This window comes from Spermophilus citellus, assembly GCF_964194105.1.
Source record: "Spermophilus citellus genome assembly, chromosome: 1".
NCBI classification, from domain to species: domain Eukaryota; kingdom Metazoa; phylum Chordata; class Mammalia; order Rodentia; family Sciuridae; genus Spermophilus; species Spermophilus citellus.
In genome coordinates this window covers 190,360,453-190,388,297 of record NC_138182.1, presented here as the reverse complement: position 1 = coordinate 190,388,297, position 27,845 = coordinate 190,360,453, and the positions used below count along the sequence as shown (strand labels likewise).

General features: G+C 31.9%; 1 protein-coding gene across 4 annotated transcripts in view; it reads left to right on the top strand.

Moving 5' to 3' along the window:
- ANKHD1 (ankyrin repeat and KH domain containing 1) overlaps positions 1 to 27,845 on the top strand; it is a gene marked incomplete at its 3' end in the record, with an annotated part of 131,361 nt that overhangs the window by 79,083 nt on the left and 24,433 nt on the right. For all 4 annotated transcript variants that reach the window (XM_081282385.1, XM_081282387.1, XM_081282388.1 and 1 more), the window contains 10 exons: positions 5,329 to 5,416; positions 8,220 to 8,347; positions 8,524 to 8,667; positions 9,770 to 9,872; positions 18,146 to 18,904; positions 23,983 to 24,128; positions 24,262 to 24,373; positions 25,193 to 25,338; positions 26,327 to 26,469; positions 26,883 to 27,096. In XM_081282385.1, the coding sequence (XP_081138511.1) occupies positions 5,329 to 5,416; positions 8,220 to 8,347; positions 8,524 to 8,667; positions 9,770 to 9,872; positions 18,146 to 18,904; positions 23,983 to 24,128; positions 24,262 to 24,373; positions 25,193 to 25,338; positions 26,327 to 26,469; positions 26,883 to 27,096 (1,983 nt within the window). The remainder of the gene's footprint in view (positions 1 to 5,328; positions 5,417 to 8,219; positions 8,348 to 8,523; positions 8,668 to 9,769; positions 9,873 to 18,145; positions 18,905 to 23,982; positions 24,129 to 24,261; positions 24,374 to 25,192; positions 25,339 to 26,326; positions 26,470 to 26,882; positions 27,097 to 27,845) is intronic.

The following is a 27,845-nucleotide window of genomic DNA, read 5'->3' as shown; positions in this document are numbered from 1 at the left end:
TGACCCACTGTCTCCAGCCACACCCTGCCTGCCCACAGTTAGCAACCAGTTAATCTCTATTAAGGGATGATTGTACTGATTAGGTAAAAACTCAAAGTCATTTCACCTCTAAACCTTCTTGCATTGTCACACATGAGCTTTTCGGGGATACCTCAGATCTAAACTATAACAAGCACAAAGATAAAGAGATGGAAAATATGAGAAAGAAAGGATAGATTTAGAAGCTGCACCATACATCTATTTGGAGTTTCTACAGAAAAGGATAGAAATGGAGAGAAGGCAGTGTTTGAAGAGATATTGATGGAGAATATTCTGGAATTGAAGGCAGACATAAATTCTTTATTGAAAACCATATTGATTGCTCAGGAGAACAAATAAGGCTTTAGAATTTTAGGACTAAAGAAAAATATCTTAAAAGCTACAGGGGGAAGGAGGGGGCACATTACCTACAAAGGAACAACCATCAAATTTTTGACATTCTCATCAACAATAATAAATCACAGAAGACAATGGGAAGTAATGTCCTCAAAATACCAAGATAAATAATGCAATATAGAATTCTATACTCAACTACTATTCCAGAGAAGGAAAAATGAGCATTCAGATCTACAAAGAATAAAAGAGCTTACCATCATCAGATCCTTGCCAAAGAACTACTAAAAGATATGTACATCAGTAATCAAACTGAGTCCTGGAGGAAGGCGTGGGATGCAAGAAGCTACGGTAAGCAAAGAAATTGGTTTTAAAACATTATAAGTATAAATTTTTTAGTTTAAATTTTTGATTTTTTATATTTAAAACCAAAGTAGTGCTAAAATTCTAGACAATAATGTGAAATTTAGAAGAATGTGTTAGGTTAACAGTTATACCAGTCCTTTTGTTGTTCAGAAGGATAAAGTGCTGAATTAACCTTTAAGGATTTTTTTTTTTTTTTTTAGAAAAATGCATCAGTAATCAGAACAAATACAAAAGCCATTGACTCCATTGTTAAGACATAGAATTTTGAATTAAATTAAAATTAAAAATCCAGCAAATGATGTTTACAGGAGACAAACCTAAAGCAAAATGATAGGGAAGATTGATAAAATATTAGAAAAATTATGTGAGACAAAATATTAATATGAGACAATGGAATTTTAAGCCAAAAACATTCAACTGCAAAATTGCAAGGAAAATGGTAGGAATACCTCTATAGTGGTAGGATTTTTTTTTTCCCACACTTCTCTATGAAACCAATAAAAGGTCAAACAGATAAAACAGTTAAAAACATAAAAAATATGGGCTGGGGTTGTAGCTCGGGGGTAGAGTGCTTGCCTAGCATGTGTGAGGCCTTGGGTTCTATCTTCAGCACCACATAAAAATAAATGAATAAAAAAAGGATATTGTGTCTATCTACAACTAAAAAAAAAATTCTTAAATGTATAAAAATTAAGTTTCTTATAGAGAGCTAGCATTCTGATTCCAATAAATATTTTTTCTTACACATGGGACATTTTATATAAATGTTAATATAACATAAATATAAAAATTGTCCATGTTTCAGTCCAAAAACGAAGTCTTAAGAAACCCTTAATTCCTTATATAATGTGTATTCTCTGATCTCTCTTGCTTGAAAATTAAGAGTCAGGGGTTGGAGATGTAGCTTAGTGATAGACTGCTTGCCTAGCATGTATAAGATCCTGAGTTCAACATCTAGCATTTCAAATTAATTAATTAAATTTTAAAAATTAACAAAAACATATATATATATATATATATATATATATATATATATATATATATTTTAAACAATATACATTTAGAAGCTAGAAAAAAAATCTGGGTGTGGTGGCACACTTCTGTAATCCCAGCAGCATTGGAGGCAGAGGCAGGAGGATCTGAGTTCAAGACCAGCTTCAGCAACTTTGTGAGGCTCTATCTCAAAAGAAAAAAGGGTTGAGATGTAGCTCAGTGACTAAGCACTATTGGGTTCAATCCCCAGTTTAAAGAAAAAAGAAAGAATCTCAAGAAAAATATTTCTACTTAATTCATCTATTTGAGAGGCAATCTCAGTAAAAATTATGATGTTCCAAAGGAATTACCATAAAAACACTACATATCAAAATTAGAGGTGGAGAGAATATGGGACCTTTAAAATGAAAATTAGAGCTTTACACATACATATATAGTAAAATTTAAAAAATGAAAATAAATAAGGCTATTAAAAGAACAATAGCACAAAGATGGAAAGAAAAAACAAATATAAAAGCAAATGTTAATATAATAGAAAACAACCAAAAAGCGATTAAAAAAAATAAAAGATAAAATAGGGATAGAGAGCAAAATTAAAAGCTGACATTTTTTAAAAAAACTATCAACAAGGCAAAAAACAAACCAGACTTTTTTTTTTTTTTTTTAATGGTAGAAAAGTACAGGTAAACAATGAAACTTAATGCTGGGAATGTAGCTCCGTGGTAGCACTTGCCTAACATGTGTAAGGTCCTGGGTTCAATCCCCAGTACTGAAAAACCAAACAATAGAAACTTAGAGTTATAACTATTTGATACAGTAGAGAATCAATAAAGAGTACCAGATGGATTTACAAATAAATCTCACCAAATGGACAAGGATTAGATTATTTCTTATATTGTTCTAGCTATTCCCAGGAACAGAAAAGAAACATTAAGATACACAATATCTAAATTTGTAACCTTGGAAAATAATTTTCTGTGTTTATGAAAGAAAAAATTAGAAATAGCTCATATCCTAAAATTTCATTAGTCTTGAACAAATATTATCTTTACAAATAAAGCTAAAATTTATAATTAGTATAAACAACTTTGATTTCTGTTTTTAAAGGGTTTAATGATTAAATATTTTGGGAGCAATTTGTTTTCTGTTATGGGATATATGCTATTAAAAGTTTTTTGTGTTGGGGATTGAACTCAAGGCTCTACACCTGCTAAATATGCCCTCCACCACTGAGGTATATCCCTAGTTCTATTAATTTTAGAACATAAAATGTTACAAATATAAAGTTGTGGCATTGCTTTATCAAACATTTTCTCAAACATGTTCAAAATCAAAGGAATTTAAATGTGTGTTTATAGAGAGGAAAATAAAATAAATATCTTTTCAAACCTTTTATTTCAGGAATTTTATTAGCAAGTTGAATTTTAAAACTTACCTTGTAGTGAGGATCCAGGAACTATACATTCTGATATTTTATACCTATGGTAATATTTTTAAATATATAGAATTAATAGTTATTTTTAAAAGCTTAAATTCTGAAGCAGGGCTTTTAAAATCTTCAGTCTTTGCCATTACTCATGAGACCTAGTTAGGCTGGTGGGTGTTACTGTTAGGTTTAGAATGAGAAAAATGGAAAGCAAGGAGAAGTGACATTAATGTTGCCTGCCCATGTCCTATTAATAATGTTTTATCAAATGCATATCATCCATGTCTTACTTTCAAGCTTAGCTACTAGTCCTTAATTTTTTTGTTCAGCTTTTCTCTCATTTACCTAGTAGAAATAAAAACTTAAGACTTTTGTATGATAAGAGGGAGGATTTGAGAGTTCAGTTATGCCTAGATTCCTGGTTGGTAAACAATATTCAATCACTTTGTTGTTTTAGGCATTAATTGTACAATGGTGAGCAAAACGTGGACACTATTGCAGCTCTCACAGAAGTTATAGTTTAGTGGAAGAGAGATATTTAAACACACAAACTAGTATATAAGACTATAACTTATGAAGGAGAGATTCAAGTCAAAACCAGGAAGAGTGGTCTATGTAGTCAGGAAACTAAAGGAATTTTCCTTTAGGAAATAACACTTGACCTGAGGTTTGTGGGATGAAAAGGAGTTTACTGGAGATGTGTTATAGAGAGACAAACATGTATAAAAGCCCTGAGGCAGGGGGAGAAATAAATTGTTAAAAGGGCAGTTTATTTTCAGGATTTGGTTGGTTGTAATGACAGTTCAGAAATAAGTTGCATGGGAAAACTAGACAAAGAACTTTGTAGGTCTCTCTGATTAAGGTCTTCTTGGCGTATGTTTTGTTTTGTTTGAAGTAAATTGCCAGAATGTTAGATTTACCTTCATTCGCATGTAAGTTCAAAATCCATTCTAAAGCCAAATTGTTTAGGTATTTCTATAGTTACCCATTGTTTAGTAACTTAGGGTTACTAGAGGTTTTTGTCTAATCAACATGTTTAAAAATTAAAAAGTCAAAGCATAAACTAATTTTTATAAGTTGAGTGATTCAGCACAATCAAGATTAAGAAAGCAAAAAGCAAAACTCCACCTCTCTTAGAATGGAATTTTAGTCACTATACTTCAATTTTAACTTTCCATTGGGTTGATGATCTATTCTTTTTTCTTATTAGTTTGCCTGAATTATTCAGATATAGTTTTACAAATATACTAAATTCTTTTCTATTGGCAGATCGCCTATATTTGGTAACTAAAGGGTTTTAGGAGTTAATTTAGAAGAACAGAGCTGAACAAAGCCTTATGGAATCACTTTTTCAGGTTTTTCTTAGTAACAAAACAGAGCCAGAACAAAATTTCATGTTTGCATACATAATGAAAAGGAGGTAGGTGAAAAAACTTTTCATGGAAGCAAAAGTTTCAACTACATTTCAACATTTAGGTGAATATAATAAGTAAAGGTTTACAATTCTCTTAGCATACAGTACTGGTCATCATACAGCCAAGCTTCTTTTAATGCCATGTAATATGAGGTCTCCTTGCTGGCAAACTTCCTTGGAAGAATAATGATCTCTCTGATGTTATAAAACTGCATCTTTTGTCTTTGACTATTTAAATAATTAAATTCTACTCCATTAAAAAAAATCTGCCCTTTGGTATGTTTTTCTTTTCCTATTTCCCTTTACTTCTAACATACTATAACGTTTTAATTTAGGGATTTGTTACCATATTTTGATAGAGCTCTTAGTAGCTCTTGAAAAAAGATTATAACCCTTCTAAACACCTTATAGGACTAAGGTTTCTTTTTCATAGTTCAGATGAATTGTTAGAAAAATATCTTCTTAACCTTAGAATTAGAAAAAGGCAGTTATTTCTCTTGGGGACCAAATTGAACATTAATATTATCTTTAGTGATTATTGTTTGATATGCAAAACTGAACTTGCCCATAAAAGTTACACCATCTCATGTGGACTGAAGTTAATCCTCTATATTGGAAAAATTGAGGTAGGTAGTATAAGTGGCTACATGGAGTAAGTATTAAATCCTCATTATTTCTCATATCATTAATACTAAGTGCTTAAAGTAGGTGTTTAATCAGTAGTCACTGACTGATAGATTCTTTTTCTGTTGAACAGGAGCATGAATCTGAAGGTGGAAGAACACCTTTGATGAAAGCTGCAAGAGCTGGTCATTTGTGCACTGTGCAGTTTCTCATAAGCAAAGGTAAAGAAAGTGCAATTGATTCTTTCCAAGAAACTAATTTCTGAAAAGAAAAGTCGTAAGCATTTGCAATTTATGTTAAGGCTACTTTACTTGTAGTACAAATATTGTACTCTAGTCTTTTGTTGGTATATTTTATTTAGTAAGCATAGAGTTTGTGAGGTGTTTATTGGCAGTTTTTGAATTTTAAAATTTTCATCAGCCATATGGTTTATGATTGCTTCCCCAAATTGGAAAAACAAATATAAACGCCTGTCTCTACTTATGTAGATGTTCGCCATTTAATAACAAGACAGTTATGCTAGAGATGGAGTTGGAGAATAGAGAGAAAGTCTGCTATGGTTTTTTTTTTTTTGTGTGTGTGTGTGTGTGTGTGATAGAGTTGTATTAACAGAAACTGTAAGTGTCCTTCCTAATTATTTTTTGATGAGGTTTTGCTGTGTTGCCTAGGCTAGGCTAGGCTTAAACTCTTAAGCTTAAGCAAGTCTTCTTCCTCAGTCTCTGACTAGCTAAGGCTATAGGAACATGTCCTCATACTCAGCTATTTTTTATTTTAATAATCTAGAAATTCTTGTTATTTGTAGATATAATAAATTAGGAAAAGTTGTTCAACTGATGGATGAATAACTAGTTCAAGACTGCTTCTAAAATACTGAAATGGTGCCAAACCCTGTGTTAGGTTGAACCATACTAAATTTATCATTTTCTAAATAAAATTGCTGATGTCAGAAATTTTGTTTGGTTCAGTCTAATTCTTATAGTATCAAAGGTACTATGATATCTGATAAAAGTTCCTAGAAGAGAATGCTAAAATACAAGTGGTGTCGTGTAATTAAAATAAAAATTTTTTATCTGTGTTTTAATAGAATTCTATATTTTTGACATTAAAAATGCAGTATTAGTCTCATTTTAAACTTACCTTTTATTTTTTAATTGTTGTTTGTTTTTTTTTTTTGGAGGGTGGGTACCAGAAATTGAACTCGGGGACACTCAACAACTGAGCCACATCCCAGGCCTACTTTGTATTTGATTTGGAGAAAGGGTCTCACTGAGTTGCTTAGTGCCTTGCTTTTGCTGAGGCTGGCTTTGAACTCACGATCCTCCTATTTCAGCCTCCTGAGCCACTGGGATTATAGGCATGTACCACCACATCCAGCTATTTAATTGAATAAAACCAGGTTTATTTTCTTCATATAACATTTTTGTTGCCAAAAAAGGCATATTTTCCCATTGTGTTCTAAGACATTATCTGGAAAAACTATTCACCTCAGCCACATAGAAGAAATAAATAGATGACTAACTTTTAGAGTTCTCTTATGCTTCTTTACTAAAGAGGACATCTGATCATATCCAACAACTCTGCTTGTCAGGAATAAGAACACATGGATTATATTATAGCATTTGTAATCTATAAAAGCTGCTGAACAATACCACCATCTAAATTTATTGTTAACAACTTTTAAAAAATTTCACATTGCTAATGTAAGGATATTCATTGCTGTGTCTTTCCCCAAATACTTTTTTGCAATTTGGAGTTGTATTCAGTTGAATATTTTCTGAAAACTAACTAAATAAATTAAAACATTAGTTTTACATACTGACCTATTTTCCTCCTATGTAAGTTTCTGGAATTTAAAAGAAGAAGAATGAATATTTCTGTAGTTTTACCATTCTAGCTGATGAGACCTTTTGGGATTATAAAAAGTGGTTGAACTAGGTCCTATTTCCAGGGTTCAAAAACAATTCATCAAAAGAGAGGCTAAGAAAAGATTTTGCATTTAAACTTTTTTTCAGATCATATTGTAAAAAGGTATTGAACAGCTTACTAAGGAGTTTTTGGTTTATTTATTTTTGTTTTGTTTTGTTTTGTGGGGCTGGGGATTGAACCCATGGCTTGCATGTGAAGCAAACACTCTACCAACTGAGCTATATCCCCAGCCCACTAAGGAGTCTTTTAAGTAAAATATTTGAATAATCTTCTGTTCTCTTTCCATATCTCAGTCATTCTGGCTTTTAAATACACAATATTAAAATTATTTCTCTTAAAATATTGTTTACAAAATTTATTTTCTCTACTTTGAAACCTGGGTATATTGCCACTTTCTAGAAGTAGATCAAAACTGTCTTTGAAACAATTTGAGATTTACATACAGTGGTATTATTTGATGCTTATATAACCTACATATATTTATTAATCTTAGTCTTCTATATTTTCCATTTTTAAAAAAATTTTTTTAGAGAGAGAGAATTTTTTAAATTTATTTTTTAGTTTTCGGCGGACACAACATCTTTGTATGTATGTGGTGCTGAGGATCGAACCTGGGCCGCACGCATGCCAGGCGAGCATGCTACCGCTTGAGCCACATCCCCAGCCCCTAGATTTTCCATTTTAAAAGTGATATTGAATGAACGAACTACAACTCCTCGCAACAATATGGATGAATCTCACAAATGCAATATTGAGCGAAAGAAGCCAGACACAAAAGAATATATTGTATGATTTCATTCATATAAAATTGAAAAACTAAAACCAGTTTGGAAGTCAGGGTAGTAGTTACTTTTGGGGGTGGTGGGTAATGACTGAAAGGGGCACAAGATGGGGCTTCTGGTATGTGGATAATGTTCTGTTTCTTGATCTGGGTGTTGGTTACACAGGTGTGTTCACTTTGTGAAAAGTTTTCACTCTATACACTTACAATTTGCATAATTTTTTGTATCTGTGTTCGACTTCAAAAAGATCTTTAAAATGATATTGTCTGAACTGGTTTGATTTCAATCTTTGCTAAGATTGCTGTTTTCTTTGAAGGTGCCAATGTGAATAGGGCTACAGCCAATAATGATCATACAGTAGTGTCACTGGCATGTGCAGGCGGCCACCTGGCAGTTGTTGAGCTACTTTTGGCTCATGGGGCTGACCCTACTCATCGACTCAAGGTATTCTACTTAAAAATAAATAAATAAATAATAAAATTATTATAAAAATATGGTTGGTCTCTTAATGCTAAATATTTATTACTGTTTAAATGAGATTCAATTTTGTATGAGTTGTATCTATCAGATTATAAGAATAAATTTACAAAGAATTAATTATGATATCAATTTTTTCTTAGGATGGCTCAACAATGCTTATTGAAGCAGCAAAGGGTGGCCATACTAATGTTGTTTCTTATCTATTGGATTACCCAAATAATGTTCTGTCAGTTCCTACTACAGATATGTCTCATCTTAACCCACCTTCTCAAGATCAATCTCAGGTAAAGTAAAATGGACTTTATTTGTTAATAAAAGTATTGTTTAAAGTTATTAACTTTTGTTTAAAAATTAGTTTTATCAAAGTCATATTTTCTTCCAAAATACATGGAAATTCTTTTGTCTTATTTACTGAAAATAGTGGTTTTTAAAAATGACATAGATTCAAACACAAGTATTCTGTATTTTTATTTTACCACAACTAGGTTATTTGTGTTGTTTTGAGTGTTACTGGGGATTGAACTCGGGCTTTGCATATGTTTGGCAAGCGTTGTACCACTGAGCTGTATCTCTAGCCCTTTTTGTTTGTTGTAATGAATATATTGAGTATAATCTTGAACCATGGAAAAGCTTTTCACTTAACACCTCTCAAGACGGTATTATTAAGATAGTCATTTTTGTCAATAGGAAAGTATAGATAACTATTATATATGCACCAAAAATCATTAAAATAAATGTTGAAGCTACTTAATTTATGGAAAAAATATAGAGTATACTAAGCTTACCAAGCTTAGTGAAAGCCTTAATTATTTTCTACAAAGTTATCCTGATAACTGTTAGCATACCCCCAATTCAGTAAATATGTTGAATTTTTGTTTTCTCTCTTTTTTTTTTTAAGAGAGAGAGAGAATTTTAATATTTATTTTTTAGTTATCAGCAGACACAACATCTTTGTTTGTATGTGGTGCTGAGGATCAAACCGGGCTGCATGCATGCCAGGCGAGCATGCTACCGCTTGAGCCACATCCCCAGCCCAAATTTTCATTTTCTCTTTTGAGTCATATAAAATTTGAATAAGGGTAAACTGCTCAGTGAATAGTATGTAACTTGTATTCCTGGCTCTAAATGGGACTAACAGGATCCTTTATTCAGCAAAAGACTAACATTAATTTCATTTAGCTTAAATTATATACTCTTTGCAGATTTTCCATTTAATATTTTCAAAAATTATTTCTTGGTGTAGATGTTTTTTATTTCTTAAGTTTTAAGAAATAAAGTGAATTTGTGGTATATGAAAAAAAATCTAAAACAATATCTCTGTTTTATTTATGGGCCTTTGTTTCATTTTTTGATCTGAGATGATTTTTTTCTGAGTTGACTTTTTAGGTTCCTCGTGTACCAATGCATACACTTGCCATGGTTGTACCTCCCCAGGAACCTGACAGAACTTCTCAAGAGAACTCTCCTGCCCTTTTAGGAGTACAAAAAGGTTAGTTTTTGAATTATTTGCTTTAAAATTGGTGTATCATCTAATTAATAAATCTAAAACTGTATGTTTAATGGTACATAGTTACTATGTATCTGTGGTTAATTTGAGGTAGATAATTCTGACAAATGCAAATAATTCTCTTACATACTGTTGAAAATAGAAAAGACATAAATGCTAGGAAAAAAATGAATATTTTCCTGTTAACATGCTACTAGATGTAATTTTTAGCTGGCATAGATGAAAATACTTAGGAAACAAACTAAGTTTTTGATTATGTTAGGTAGAAAAATGTATTAGTTATTCTAGTTCCACTTAATTTTTAGCTAAACAATATTATATATATATACACATATATATATATATTCTTATTATACTAAGAATAAATATGTGTTTGCTGTCTGGTTAAATCTTTGTAGCAACTAATAAGTAAGAAGTTTAAGAATTACATTCAGTTTTAGGTATGTAATGCTGGAATATATAGTGGGTCAGTATGTGAACCTGAACAAATAACTATCAAAATGTATATAAATGAGATTCAAATAACTAAGAAAGAGTGTAGACCATGTAAAGGACTCAAGTTTTATGAGCTCTGATATTTTTCTTTCATTTGTAAATACAAAGTGCCTTAACTCTACTAATAATATGTATCGTTCTAATTTCTGAATTCTCTGAAATAAAGGAAAATAGGTAATTTGTAGAATTTAAAAATTTACTTTAGGCTGGGGATGTAGCTTAGTTGTAGAGTTGTTGCCTAGCATGTGCAAGGCCCTGAGTTTGATTTCCCAGTACTGCCCATCACCCAAAAAAACCTTAACATAAAAAATTTATGAATATTGTTCATTTAGTATATGACAATCAAATTCTAGCTATTGAAATCACAATGAAATGTCTAAATATATATATTTGGAAAAATTATTATAGCAGCAAGCAGAAGGTTTTTTCCCAAATCATGCCAGTTCAATAATTTAAAGTGTTGAGGGCCTTCACAAAGGATTACTTAATTTTAAAACTCTTAATTTCAGAGATGAAATATCTGTAGTCTCTTTGACTTAAACTAATCTAGCTGTTTTCCTCTGTATAGTAGGATATTAGCTATTCAAAGCTTTCCTTACTTCTTCTTCTTCTTCTTCTTTTTTTTTTTTTTTTTTTTTAACTCCTGGGTTTATTCCTCAGCCTCCCGAATGCTAGGTACAAATAACTGCACCTAGCTTTTTCTGTTATTTTTAATCTTACCAATTAAAAAGTAAATTAATCATGTGTTTGTTAAGGAATCTGAAACATCATAACCAGCTGACAGCCTTTACTAAAATATTTAAAGCTAATTGCCTGTTTTGTTTTTTAACTTTTGTTTGTCCAAACTGAATAGAGGAATGTAGTAACTTTGGCTTGGGAAAGTCAGTATTAAATAAGAAGTCATTAAAAAAATTTAACAAAGATCCATAAAACAATCAAGAAATAAACTAGACAGAACCAAGAAATAAACTAATGCAGAGAGGACATAAAACATTTTAAACATAGATTTAATATGTAAGTACAATGTTTGAGTGGTGACTTTTGATAATCAAGTGAGTTTTCATGTCTTTTGCTTGCTGAGCTATCTTATACTAAGTATCTACTTAATTTCTTCACTTTGATATTTTAGTACTTATGGAATAGTGTAAAAATGAACTAACCTACTAAGGAATCTTTCGTTTTACTGATTAGAGAAGGAAAAAATTAACATTCATATCTGAACCTTTGAACATTTCTGTTAGCAACTTAACAGTTATTTATGTAGCATCAAACTATGATAACACATTGTATTGAGATGTCATGTTAGTATAAATCATGCACATCACAGAATATGATACTATGAATTAGAGAAAGATTCAATTGATAATGTAAAAGCACATACTGAATTGTCAGGATGGACAGAAAAGTCTATTTTAAACAAAGGTATTGGGCTGGGATGTAGCTCAGCAGCAAAGCATTTGCCTTGCATTCACAAAGCCCTGAGTTTGATTCCCCAGTTTCAAAAAAAAAAAAAAAAAAAAAAAACAGGTCTGGGGTTGTGACTCAGTGGTAGAGTGCTTGCCTAGCATGTGTGAGGAACTGGGTTCAATTCTCAGCATCAGCACCACATCTAAATAAATCAATAAATAAAGTAAAGGTCCATCTCAATCTTAAAAATATTTTTTAAAAAGACAAAAAACAAAGATATTATCAACTCTTTTCTCCTTAAACCTACTTTTTATTCTTAAAGTCTCCATGTTTCAAAAAAAAAAGTCCTCTGAGCAATGAAATTGCTGTTTAACCCTTTTGTTTTTGTTTCTGCTAAGTCAGTATATTATTTCTGTGTAGTATATATTATTTGGAATGGATATAAAGTTCTTATTCTCTAGTAAATCTTTTACTTTCCTCTTCTAGCAATCATCTTAAGTTCTTTTACTCCTCTGTTTTTTAATAATTTTTAATACATATTCCTGTCATTTTAAAATATATACACACCCTTAAATCTTGCCCAGATGTTCTTTTCTTTCATGCCTTGTGCATACCATGTTGTCCTGGCTGTATCCATCTTTTTTTTTTTTTTTAGGTTTGCAGATTTAAATCTACTGCTTGATCAATTCTTTATTTGTTATTATTTTTAAATCCATTTCTGGCTGTATCCATCTTGATCATATTTGTCTGTTGTTGGTTTTCAAGGATTCAAGATTATAGATGGTATCTAACAGAGATGCCTCAGAATCATATCTATGAACAAAATATGAAATTAAGTGAGTGTGACATGCTTAGTTTTATAGCATTCTTTAGCTGTTAATTGTAGATATAAATAATTCAGGTAGGAAAGGATATATAAGTAATGTAAAAGTTTTGCCTTTCCAAAATCAATTTTGTAAATAAATTTGTTGATTTGCAGGCATTTGCATCTAACTTACTTGTTTCAATTGGTCCTACAGAAATTCTAAAAGAGAAGACTCATTTTTGATCTTCTGCAAATTGTATATGACATAGAACTAATCTGCTGAAAGCATTTAAAATGATGTTGGGTTTGGGGATGTAGCTCATTGTTAGAGCACTTGCCTAGAATGTGTGAGGCCCTGCATTCAATTGCCAGTACCACCCAAACAAACATACATATCTTTCCTGTGTACATCAAACCCTCTTGGGAAGTAATTTATTTTCTCTGAACTTCTGTAATACTTTACTAGATCTTCTTTTTGGCTCTGGTCACACCTGCTCACTCTTTTTCCCCTTTGGACCTCAAGTGTAGCAGGTTAAGTTAATCATAATTAATTCCTAGTGTTTTGTCATTATGGCTTTTTTCTTATTTTATTGATTCTTATTTCTTGGCGTATTTCCCTGTCCTCTATTTCCCCTTAGGCAATCATTCTAATGTGTTTGATGTGCATTATTCTTTGTTCTTAGGAAGTATTTATTACTTTGTATTTTTTATTTACATAAATCATATTGTGCTGTAGATCCCATTTTGTGTTTTACTTTTTTCACTTAACATTTTTTTTTAAAGTTCTATCCAAGTGTCTTCCTCTAGATTATTTATACCTATAGCATTGTGCTTCTTCACCCTGTATATCCTCCATCTTACCTGTTCTTTTTCCCAGTGATAGGTACCAGATTGCCTGTAATTCCTCACCACCACATATAATATTGTAATGGTAATCCTTGTACTGTCCCTTTATGAATCTTGTCAGAATTTATTTGGGATATTTTCTCCCCTCTTAGACTGTAAGCTCCTAAAGGGCAGGGTTTATGTTGCTTATCTTTGTATGGTCTACCATCCCTTGCTTGTGCTAGGTATATACATATTTGTTTAGTAAATTAGTGAATGCTGGGCTAAAGTTATGCTGAAGGCAAAAGAAAATTATTAAGAATTTTAAAGGAGACATATGTGATTAAAGAGGGTGTTTATAAAGAAATAATCAAGAATTAGTATTACAGAATGGTGGAAAAGAGATTAAAAGTTTAAGTGTAAAGTAAGATTTAAATTAACATGCTACTTCATATCCCAAAGTTGTTTCCTGGAGTAGGAAACTTGAAGTTCTTGCATTATTATATCAAGTCATTAAAAGTATATTGAAAATTATATGTGCAGTGAATAAAGTTGAATGTTCCTTTGTAAATTTTACTACTTTTCTAGTCAATTTTCATTATGTATTCATGTTTATGTGAATTTACGTATGCCCCAGATTAATAATGCCTTTTTATCTATAACTGCTTTTAATAAAAGGAGAAAGGTTGAATAAATCTGTTATCATGTAAAACAGTTGGTCTATATTTGGACACTCTTGGTTGAAGAGATTTCTATGTTAAAAATGTATGACATACTCTATTTGGGAAATTTTGAGACAAATATTAGCACATAAAGAAAAATGAGACTTCTAGGCCAGTGACTTTAATTTTTGACCATGAACAAAATAAGAAATACTTTATATTGAAACCCAGGATTATACCAGGTATGGTAGTGCATGCCTGTAATCCCAGCTATTCTGGAGGCTGAGGCAGGAGGATTGCTTGAGCACATGATTTTGAGCAGCCTCGATAACACAATGAGACCCCTGTCTCAAAAAGGAAAGGACACACATACGTTTATTTATCAAAGCATAAATTCCCTTAGATAATATATATTCTGCATTTGATGGATTGGTGTCATTTTTAATTCTTCTTCTTCAACCCTATTTTATGTGGAAGATCCAGTCAGGAATGTTGTTTTAAAATCATTCTATTAGGGTGCTATGTGATATTAGAAAGCAAGGGAACTGCAGATAGCATTGATGAGACAAAACCAAGTAAGGAAATAATGAAACCAAGTCCACATGCATCTATAGACAATGCATTATTTTTCTGTTGCACAGTGTACTAATTATTTTAGATTTTAAAATGATAGAATTAAGTTCAGTAGTAAACTAAATATTTAACAAGGGTATGTCCACTTCATTCCCTGTGTATCCATAAAAAAATAAAGGCCATGTTTAAACTGTCTCTATATCATGATTTCTGCTGCAAACTTTTTCTAGTTTTGTTATCATAGAAAAAGTGGGAGGCAAAAGAAGTAGAATAGAAACCAAATCAAAAAAGATGAGATAGTGACTTAACCTATATTTCTAAATTGTACTTTCTGGTATACTCTGTGATATCAGTGAATAGATTTATTTGTTTGTATCTAATAGTAGAAGATGTTTGAAGGAGATGAAACTCATTTTCTGATGCTCTATAATATTACCTACAACCTATTTAAAATTTTTGTTATTAAAGGAACCCTTGTTACAGTCTATACCCAATATTTGGTGTTGATTTAGCTTCTAGAAGTGATTAGAGAACATTATCTATTTTTTATCAACCTGATTTCATCTTGATGTTGTAGTCTGTATTTTAGAAAATTCTACTAATAATTAGTTATGAACACTCATCCATTGACCATTTTGGAAATTGCTTTTTGTGCATTGCTTTGACTATCCTAAATTTTTTTATGCTACATATATTCTGAGCTTGTAGTCTTTCTGTTCAGTTAAATAAGTTACTCTTAGTAATCTGTGCTCCAGGCTTCTTGCATATGTTCATTAATAAAATAGTGTTATTCATGTTTATTGCTGTCCTCAAAATTCTAGTCTTATTTTTAATCACCTTACTATTTATAGAGATTTTAAATCTGTGTAAATGTCCAATGTTGTCATAAATATAATTATCATTCTGGTTAATGTTAACTCTGAATACAAATTACATAGTAGCTATACAGGGTTACTTTGAAATTAAAGAATATTTAAAAGAGAATTCATTCTTAGCTGGGGGTAGTAGTGCATGCCTATAATCCCAGCAACTTGGAGGCTGAGATAAGACGATCACAAGTTTGAGGCCAACCTCAGCAACCTAGGCCCTAAGCAACTTAATGAAACCCTGCTTCAAAACAAAAAATAAAAGGGTTGGGGATGGGACTTGGTAGTTAAGCACCCCTAGGTTCAATTCCTGGTACCAAACATATATGTATTTTCTTTATAGAACTTCTAAATTTATTCTGCTATTATGGCATTTATTACAAAATGGAAAATTTCCTTTCTGTGTTAGTGGATTTATATAGCTGTTTGCTCCATTTTCTTAGCTATTGATTATCATTAAACACTTACATGAAAATATGGGCTCCAATTAGGTCTTATGGAAATAGCAATAAAATTGCCTCTCAAATCTAATGGCTTTTACTTTGAAAGAGTAAAATCTTTCTGTACCACTTTGCTCAGATTGAAATTAAAAAATTGAATATAGACAATATTCTTTGCTGAAGTTTATTTTTAAGGATAAGTAGACCTTTGAAATTGCTTATAGTAATATGGGAACTATGCTTTTCTTACTTTTGTAGATACAGTATCTGATAGGGAAAACTTAAGTTGTATCAGTCAATAATAATAAATGTTGCGTGTTTGAGCCAATTCTGGCATTAGCAGATGAATCTTTGATTTAATTCTTAAATTACTTAAGGTATTCACATACATTAACTGCACTCTAAAAGAATAGACAAGGTTGTTTTTTTTTGTTTGTTTGTTTTTGTTTTAAGAGACAGGGTCTCACCAAGTTGCTTAGGGCCTTGCTAAATTGCTGAGGCTGGCTTTGAATTCCAGGTCCTCCTGCCTCAGAGGCACATCCCAAGCTGCTGGGATTACAGGTGCAGTCCACCATGCCCAGCATGTTTTTTTTAAACCCAGGGTTTTTTTGTTTTGTTTTGTTTTGTTTTTTTCCCCCTCTTGTGGCACTGGTGATTGAACCTAAGGGTGTTCTGCCTGTAAGTTACATATCCAGTCCTTTTTATTTCTTATTTTGAGTCAGGGTCTCATTCATTTGCCAAAGCCAGCCTTCAATTTGCCATTCTGATTCAGCCTCCTGAGCCACTAGGATTATAGTCATGCACCACTGTGCCCAGCACCCAATTCTTTTTTATAAACAGCTTTCTTGTTGTTTAATTTTACATTTCATAATTCACTCATTTAAAATGTATAGTGCTATGAATTTTTTTAGTAAATTTACCAAGTTGTGTGATCACCATCACCATCTAATTTTAAAATAGTTCTGTCACCCCAAAAACTCTCGTACCTGTTGGCGGTTGAGCCCCATTCTCATTGCTGTAACACCAGGCAGCTACTCTTCTTTATGTCTCTATGTATTTGCCTTTTCTTTTTATATTTGATGCAAATGGAATTGTACAATGTGAAGGTTTTTTTTTGTGCCTGGCCTCTTTCACTTAGTGTACCGTTTTTGAGGTTCATCCATGTTGTAGAATGCATTAGTAATATGTTCCTTTTTGTTGTTGAATAGTCCTACTTATTCCTAAGCATGATTAATCCCTGAATTTGCCTCAGAGTAATACATTAAAAAGTATATTTCCTCCATTTCATGTAGATGTAAGACTGTTAATAATGATGGTTATTTTTCTGCTGACTTGATATATGAGAGTAATAAGTATAATTTAATACCTTAAAATAGCATATATTTATTTCCATTGTTTTAAATGGAAAGATAGAATGAGTAATCCTATTTGGGAAGTCTGATTTTCTCCTAAGAACATTCACTGTTTCTCTCGTAAATGAACTTTACTTGAAGAGTTTAATTAAATGCAGGATATTGTAATATATAAGTTTAATATAGTATTCAGGTATGGAAGTGCTAAAGACATTTAATGGAGAATTTTACAAAGATGTCTTGAAAATTGATTTCACATTATATTTTAATAAGAGAAATATTTTGACAACTTGAAAAACACATTTCCCTGCTTTGATCCATAAGGTTTGGTTTCTTGTGATACCTTTCTTTACTTGTACAGTTATTGCTAAAAATAATCATTTTTGTATGTGGGCATTTAAGCTATCATTAACATTGTTATCCTCAATACTGTCTAGATTCTGCTTTATTTGGTATTCTTTTAAAAGTCCAATCTGGTCAGTAAATTTTGAGATTCTTTCCTCTTTGTTTTCTTTTCCTTCTTGCCCCAGTCTTAATTTCCTAAATACTCCTAATCCTAAAGAGTAGATTTTTAAAAATTCACATTTTTTTGACGTGTCAACATCCCAGTTTATGCTGCGTGAAACAGATGAAATAGTATAGGCTTTCACACCTAACACTGGTGTGACTCTTTGAACATTTATCCTGTGTAGCATTAGTTACAATGGTTTCGGGAGGGAGGACCACATATGTGGGGGAGGGAGGGTTCTGATTTCTTTTTTCTTTTTTTTTTTTCTTTCTTTTTTCTTTTTTTAGCATGGCACTTTTTCAAACATTTTTCATGTGCTTAGGTACATCCAAGCAGAAGTCCAGTTCCCTGCAGGTAGCAGATCAGGACCTACTGCCACCTTTTCACCCATACCAGCCTTTGGAGTGCATAGTAGAGGAGACTGAAGGCAAGCTGAATGAACTGGGACAAAGAATTAGTGCTATTGAAAAAGCACAGCTTAAGTCATTGGAGTTAATTCAAGGTGAACCTCTGAACAAAGATAAGATAGAAGAACTTAAAAAGAACAGAGAAGAGCAAGTCCAGAAGAAGAAGAAAATACTGAAAGAACTGCAGAAAGTGGAAAGGCAGTTGCAGATGAAAACACAACAGCAATTTACCAAAGAATACTTGGAAACCAAAGGTCAGAAAGACACAGTGTCTCTACACCAGCAGTGCTCTCATAGAGGAGTCTTCCCAGAAGGGGAAGGAGATGGTAGTCTCCCAGAGGATCACTTTTCAGAATTAACTCAGGTTGACACAATCTTATTTAAAGATAATGATGTTGATGATGAGCAACAGTCTCCACCACCGGCAGAACAAATTGATTTTGTCCCAGTCCAGCCTTTATCATCTTCAGAGTGTAACTTTTCCAGTGACTTAGGTTCTAATGGGACAAATTCTCTTGAACTTCAGAAAGTATCAGGTAATCAGCAAATTGTAGGACAGCCTCAGATTGCTATTACTGGACATGATCAGGGGCTATTAGTTCAAGAACCAGATGGATTAATGGTTGCAACTCCAGCCCAGACGCTTACCGACACTCTTGATGACCTGATAGCAGGTGGGTTAAGATATATATCTGTAATAATTTCTCTTTAATCTGTGTGCTCAGCTTCTTTGCACGCCCCTACAAAAACACAGATTTTGTACTTTTCCATTTTTTAGCTACCTTGTAAAATTACTCATTTCTTGAGATATTTTGGAAATGAATTTAATTAACTAAGCTCAACAGCACTAACAAATAAAGTATGCTTGCCCCTCCTCTTTTTTGTCACCTTTCAAAGGCAAAGAAATAAAGTTGCCATAAATCCTTTATTTTAGATATTTGTTATCAAAGCTACCTTATATTGTGCCTTGGGTAGGAGCTCTCACACTAGAATTTCTTTGTACAGACTTCAGAGGTATTAACACAAGATTAAACATTAAATTTTCTTGCTGGTGAATTTCTTGTTTGGAAATCATACGTAGAATCACGCTGCTTTTTAAAATTTATAATTTTTTAATCAATTATTTCAGTTAAATGGAATGTTTGGAGAAAACTAAGCATTCCATATTATAATATTTGTGGTGAGGAAATAAAAGTACAATTAAACTTATCACCACTGAATGGTTTGTGATTGGAGTTTTTCATTAACTCTTGATGAAAGCGAACAGACACACCAAATACGTAGACATACACATACAAGAAAGTCCTAATAATCTTAAAGTATATGTTTTTGTTTATTGTTGTGTGGAAAATTACATCTAGATATGAAATGAGGTGCACAAGTTTACTTTCCCTTTCATTGTCCTTGCAGCAGTGGGAAAACAGTGCAATTAATCATTTACCTTCCTAAAGATGGCTGGTGAATGTATCACCTCCATGAAAGCCCAGTTCAGAAATGCAGCCAGAATGGCTGTTGACAGTGGATGAAGACCAAGAACTAAGATGTAGCTGGAGTGATATTCAAAGGCAGGCCAGTCCTCTGTCTCTTGATTGCAACATTTTTTTCCTTACTGTTGTCTGTTTCCTCTTGTCATATTCTCCTCCCCACCCCCAACCCCAATTATGCTATCCCAGTTTCCTTTCTTTTCTTGTGAGCCTTTAGTCTTCCTAATCTTTACTGAATCTTTAAAACTGTGGAATAAGATTACTTAAATCAAAATCTTTATTGGGCATGTATATAACTTCCATTGGTTATAGTATTGTGACGTTGCCTTTGAAACTTCTGTAACTAGCATTATAATGTTCCTAATTAAGTACTCAATTCTAGTTTTGAAACCCATATTTCAATACAGTTAAGACTTTTTTTTTTTTTAATAAAGAATGTAGAAAGAACTCTAAAGGGATCTTGTAGGAGTTAACTTTATGGTAATATTTATAAATGGTTCTTGTAGGAAAGTGTTTATTTCACTGAAGTATTTGTTAAATGGATATGGTCCTTTACAATTCACACAAAACTTGAAAAAACTACCTTAGAAAACACTGTTTAATTATCATGTTGATATGAGCTAATAAAATTTAATTCCAATAATTTTACTTTTAAATCAGTTCAAAATTATCTTCATATAAAAATTCCATTTTTATGAAGGTTTATCAGTTTTGGAATATGTAGCAATAATTATATTTTCTTTGTTCAAGATGTTCACCTGACTCACTTAAAATTTGAAAACATTATTTTTTCCAAATATAAGTTTCTTTTAATTGAAGGTAAAAGAAATCAGACAAGGTTAATACATTGGTATTTTGGTAGGACAGAAGAGGTCACAGATTTAATTAATTTTACCTAAATTAAATCTATACTCATCCTTGATAAGGAGAAAATTATAACATATAAAGTTTTACTTTAGAAAAATATCTGTATATAATAGCAGTAAATTTCACTCATTTATTTATCTGGTGCTGAGAATTATACCCAGGGCCTCACATGCTAAGCAGATGCTTTATAACTGAGCAAAATCCCCAGCCTCAAATTGCACTCTCTAAACATAGGAATGTTTTTTTTTCTTTATTGCTATCCTACTCAAGATACTTCTCATGATAAAAGTTGGTTTTATATATAACATTAATGTTGTTACTTAATTAGCTAATATAGCTTTTAGTTGGTAATTTTACATGTTTTGTAGCTGATGTAGTTCTTGACAAAGTATATATAAACTCTTAATTAAGAACATGGTTTCTCAAGTCCTTTTCTTCTGAAAGTGAATGTTGGGATTTGGGCAGATATCATATAGCAAGTGTTTCTCAAAAGTTCACACATCTAGAAATTTAAAGCAATTTAAAGAAATTCAAAATAGCTTTGGCCATCGAGCAGCTGTAGAAGCAGTAAAAATTTAATTCCTATTTAAAGAAGATTGTTTAAAAATAAAGTAATATCAGTTTATTTACATTTATTGAGCATTTATATACCATACTTTGTTCTAAATGCTTTATATTACATTTTATCGTTGGCTATTTATAATTACCCTATAAAATAGATCATTTTTTCTATTTTTGTTTTTCTGTTGAAAAACTGAAGCTTAGGAAAATAAAGTTGCTAGTAAATGCCAAGATTCAAACTTGGTTCACCTAGGTTAAAGAACCTTATATCTAATACACATGTATCTGATTCAACTTAAAGTTCTAAATTTATCTTAAGCATATTACTATTTCTTAGGCTTCTAAATTTCATTAGATAACATCATTTCTCTTATTTTTTTAATTAAGATTTGATATACATGTAAGTTTTAATATAGTTTTGTGACTTTAGTTCCTTGTTGGCACTTTATTATGTGCTCTTAAAATATTTCAATTTTAAAGAATCTTGCTTTAAGTAACTCAGTGATAATCAATGTAGATTTAAGAATAAAAAGGTAATTAGGAAATGCTCTTATATTGAGAGGACTCAAAATGGCTTTAATAATTTCCTCTCATCAAAGTTATATTTTTAGGTTTTTTATTTAAATAGAACTATTTAAGGAAGCTATTATTACATACAACTGATCATAGCAATAAATTTCCTAAAACCTCACAATAAATTTTATGTATACCTAGTATCTGTGAGTTTTTTCCATAGTATGATTTATTGTCTTACATACCACTTACAAAACTATTTTTCTTCAATTTCACAAGTTAGAATAGAGCACTCAGTTCTTCTATTATCCCATCTTAGAATAGTTTTAAGTTTAATTTAAATTATATGTTGATCTTTGTTTAATGGTCTTTCTTAGTAATTTTCAGAGGCATTTTGTTTAGAGGTAGAAAACATTTGGGAATTAATGAAATGTCATAGTCCTGGTATAATGCTCTCATAATACAACCTTTATTCCACATGTACCTTTTACATCTCTTGCTATTTTCTTATTTTATTTTTATAACTTTTCATTTGTAATCAATCTCATTAAAATAAGTCACTTTCTATGAATGTTTCTGATTGTCATTATTATAAGGAGAAAAATGCTTCTAGGTTAATGTAGTACAAAAATGTAAAATAACTGATGTAACAACAGATTTTTGGTAATAGAGCTGTTAAATATACAAAAATATTTTTTTAAAGTTAACTCTGTAAAGAAGACTTTCATAGCAACCCATTCCAGTATAGCACTCGATAATCAACTATTAAAAATTTAAAAATATCTACTTTTCATTAATAAAAAGAGAACATGAATAAAAATGATAGAAAAGTAGTTCTGTATTAAGATATATGTAAATAATTATAAGACTAACCACTGTTAAAGTCTATTCTATTAGCAAAATACTAGATATCAGTATATCACTCTATTGCATTTTTGTTTGTTTCTTTTTTTTTTTTGAGCTGTTTTCCAAACAGCCATTTTGAATAGGTAAACAGAATATTGTCTACTTTTAATTCATTGAATGACAAATTTTTAAAGCTTTGTCTCCATTGTATATATTCTTATAGGTGAAACACACACATAATAGCCATTCTTATTTGTAACTAGATAGTTGAATCATGTTGTTTATGTGCTGACAGACGTTGAAATTTATATTGCTGAGATGGTGTTATATATTGATGGGGAGGAGGGGTGATAGCTCATGTAGAAAAAACTGGACATCTTAAATTTTGATAAGTTATTTAAACTAGTAAATAACTGACTATTTCAGACTTGTGAACAGCTCTTTGATTGGGATCCAGTCATAAAAATTTTAGAGAGGGAACATTCTCCAGCACTTGAAATGCTTGTATTTTTCTTACGTGATTTTGACTGACTTTCAGTCTGAAGGCAATTAGAAAGTTATTGTGATTACCAAAGCTTTTATTTAAAAAAATTTTTTTTTTTGTAATTGTGTATGGACAGAATGCCTTTATTTTATGTGATGCTAAGAAACGGAACCCAGTGCCTCACACATGCTAGGCAAGAACTCTGCCACTGAGCTACAGCCCCACCCTTTTTTCTGTTATTAATGATTGTTTTTTTCTGGGAGTTTTTTCTTTCTTGAGTAAATAATGCTTTTATTTTTTTATAAGTCAATAATAATACTAAAGTCTTGTAAAATATATAATAAGTACATTTAATGAGCACTCACATATGCCAAGCACTGTTAAAATGTTTTAAATACAAATAATTTCACTTTAAAACATTGATTTATTTTAGAAAATTTTCAAAGTAAATATTGAATTTTAAAACATATATTTTAAAACTACAATTTATGTGGAAAATATTCTAATTGATTCCCCTCCTCTTTTTCCTCTACGCGCTGCCCCGCACACTTTTTTTTTTTTGCATTGTCCAGAGGGCATTTTTATCTGATTACCCTTTAAAAACTAAGATATAAAATTCATTTTTTAAAAGAATATTTTTTTGAAACTGTATTCTCCCTAATGACAAGGTAAAAAAACTACTATTTATTGGCTCTGCACTAAATATTTAGATACTGTGTTAAGTATTTTACCTGTATTATCTCAAATGATTTTTCCGACAACGTTTCGAGACACAGGTACTATTATTTTCTCTATTGTATGTATAAGGAAAATTGAGGTCAGTTACTTTAGAAAGTCAGTGGTCCAAAGCTTATGATTTAACTACTACATTATAGCTTTGCTATGGAAATTTCTGTAGTTTTTTCTTTTCTTTTCTTGTCTTTTTTTGGTGATTTTCTATGTACATATTATTTTACTCTCTGAAATGGAATTTAGCGATATAAATATTGTTTTTCAGCTGTGAGTAGCAGAGTACCCACTGGTTCGAATGGTTCCTCTCAGACCACAGAATGTCTTACACCTGAACCCTGTTCACAGACTCCAAGCAATATGGTTTCACAGTCTATGCCCCCTGTGTATCCTTCAGTTGACATTGATGCACATGTAAGTAAATTAATTAATTTAAACTTATTTTGCCCATTCTAATATTCTTTAGAAAGGAAAATTATCATTGTATATTAATAGTTAAAAGAAATATTATATTCTCTTCACTTGATCATCTTATTTTTACTTCTAGACCGAGAGCAATCATGACACAGCATTAACACTAGCTTGTGCTGGTGGTCACGAAGAACTTGTATCTGTACTTATTGCACGAGATGCTAAAATTGAGCACAGAGACAAAAAAGGTAGGAAATGTCAGTCCCATAATATATGATTATGGTTATATCAGAAAATGGTTGTAGCTTTTTTTACTGTCAATAAGTAGTTCCTACAATCTCTCTGTGATGAGACGAGTAAACAATATCCGCATTCATTAATCTGCAGAGCCATGTAATTCTTTTAAAAAATCAAAAGTTAATTATCAGCAAAGGTAGGCAAGTTGTGGTTTCAGGTTTAGTAGTGTGGCTTACCAGTAGAGTTATTACCTAGCATGTTCAAGGCCCTAGATTCTGTCCCCAGCAACACTGAGGAGAAAAAGACTTGGAGCAATGGCACACAACTGTAATAAAAGCTACTCAGTGAACTGAGTCTGGAGTATCACAAGTTTGAGGCTACTCTGTCTCAAGATAAAAAATAGGGTTGGGGTTGTAGCTTAGTGATACTGCGGGAGGGGGGTGGGGAGGTTGTGCTTGCCTTTCTCCTTAATGTTTCCCCAAAGTGTTTTGTACAGAAGGATCAAAGTTCATTGTGAATACAAACTTAAGTTTTTAGTTGACTTAGCATTTTTGGCAGGTGGGTTTTTGTCATGTAAATATTTGGATTTAGAGCATTTTATTCTAAATGGTTACTAGTATCTGCCCTAACACTTTTTTAAAAAATTAAAATAATAAGAGAATTGATGACAGTGGATTTAAAATAAATAAAAACCCACTAATTTGGGCTGAGGATATAGCTTAGTTGGTAGAGTGCTTGCCTTGCATGCATAAGGCCCTAGGTTCAAACTCGGCACCACAAAAATAAAACAAAAACCCACTAATTTGCTAGCTTTGTATTTTCTAATTTAGGTTTCACACCACTGATCCTAGCAGCTACAGCAGGGCATGTTGGAGTTGTTGAAATACTCTTGGATAAAGGTGGGGATATAGAAGCACAATCTGAAAGAACTAAGGATACTCCACTTTCCTTGGCATGTTCTGGTGGACGTCAGGAGGTATGTCAACATTAATTTTCATCTTGTAAACATTTTGCTTATATTTTTCAACATGTATATGATTAGTATTTTAGCTACATGAATAAAACATGCATGTGTTTTGACACGTTCCATATAATTTCCAAGGAGTAGGATACTTTGGTTAAGCTAAATGGGCATATAGTTAATGCCCTTTTAAGGAATCTGCTTGTATTAGTCAGCTTTTCCTGGTTATGACCAAAATACTTGATGAGAACACTTAAAAGAGGGAAAAGTTTATTTTGGTTCATAATTTCAGAGGTTTTAGTCTGTAGTCGCCTATTTCCAAGGCAGAATCATCACGGTACAAGGATGTAACAAAGGAAAGCTTCTTGGCTTATGGCAACCAGGAAGCAGAGAGAGAAAGGGAGAGGGAAAGGGGCCACAGACAAAGTATAGTCTAGTCACCAGAGGCCCGCCTCCAGTGACCTATTTACTCCAACCATGCCCCACCTCCCTATAATTTCTATTACTGCCTAGTAGTTCAGTCAGCTATCAATGGATTAATACACTCATGAGATCAGAACCATCTTGATTCAGTCGTTTCCCAATGCCTCACCTCTGTACGCTGCTTCAGTAGGGACACGCCTTCAACACATGATCTTCAGGGACATTCTAGATCTAAACCCTAAAACTGTTTTTTGCCCTTGAGGCTAATAAAATTTCTTTGTTTTTACATTTGTTGTGGTTAAATGAACCACAAATCTAAACACACGAAATGCACATTCATTGCTCGCTCAATAACTTACAAATGGAAAGGGTGACATCTTATTATTTCGGTATAATTGGGATTTCAAAGGTCTGAATTTCTTGATATGAAATTGAATCCATTTCTCTATTTAGGACATAATGGAATATAATTCAGATATTTAGACAAGGATGTAGTAGGTCTTATTTCTTTGTGCTTACTTCATTATAAGTTTAGCCCTTAGTGTAAACTGAATTTCTCTATTCATATTTTACTTTGCAGGTGGTAGACTTGCTGCTGGCTCGTGGTGCCAATAAAGAGCATAGGAATGTGTCTGATTATACACCATTGAGTCTCGCTGCATCTGGAGGATATGTTAATATCATTAAGATTCTTCTTAATGCTGGGGCAGAAATTAATTCAAGGTATCACCTGTTCATCCATTTTATCAATCATGATTATTTTGGAGTTAAGTGTCTTTCCCTTAATATCTGGGAAGATACCATTTTAAATTAAGATAGTACTAAAGATGCAAAGCCAAATATTATTTCTACACTGTGCTTGTAAGTAATTCCAGCTTATTTCAGTAATATGGCTTCTTTTAAAAGAGGTCTCATTCCAAAAAATACTTTACTATGTGTTGTGGAAAATTTGTAACCCCTAAGTAGGAATTGTGTTTTAAATTATGGGATTTTCCTATTCCATATAATTGATCTAAATAATTAAAACTATTCATCGTTGTTCAAAACTTGTCTTTTTACTGAACCATTTTCATCTTTATTGCTTTTTAAAAACGCAGGCTACGTATTTTAATTTTCTGAGCACATTTTCCTCTTAGGACTGGGAGTAAACTAGGTATTTCTCCCCTGATGTTGGCTGCAATGAATGGACATGTTCCTGCAGTGAAACTGCTGCTTGATATGGGGTCAGACATTAACGCTCAAATAGAGACCAATCGGAACACAGCTCTCACCCTGGCCTGTTTCCAGGGCCGAGCAGAAGTAGTGAGTTTGCTTCTGGACCGAAAAGCCAATGTTGAACATAGGGCAAAGGTAAACATTTTATCATTTGCAAACTATTTCAAATATATTTCTATATTCAGATTGACTATAGTATTTTCAGTTATTAAGTTAAAACTGATGTCTCAATGCAGGTTTTGGGAATTATGTCATATAAAAGTCAGTGACATACTTTTCATTGTTGATAACTGTTTATTATGGACTGTAAGGAAAATAGAATCAATTTTTTTCCCAACTTGATACTTGTGTGCTCTGTTATCCCTATTGAAGTTTGCAACTTTTGAATTTAATAAGCTTATTTTATATAAGTCCTTTAACGTAGATTTTTAAAGAATTCTTTTAATGAGGTATGCTTACATTGATAAAACCCAAGCAAAATTATTTCATAAATTATAAAATTAGGACAAAATAAAATTATATAATGTACTTTGACCGTAAAAGATTCTGACAGTTTTCTGACTGTTTGACATTTAGAAAATAGGAGTTAGCATTTTAGTAATTAGAAATCCTTTTATTTGAACTATTAGATAACTTAGAACCCTAGAAAAATGTGGCTCAAGTGATTTTTTTTTTTTCCCTTTGGTACCAGGGATTTAACTCAGGGGCACTTAACTACTAAACCATAACCCTAGTCCCATTTTGCATTTCATTTAGAGACAGGGTTTCACTGAGTTGCATAATGCCTCACCTTTGCTGAGGCTGGCTTTGAACTCGAGATCCTTCTGTATTACCCTCCTGGGCCACTGGGATTTCAGATGTGCACCACTACACCCAGCAGGTGG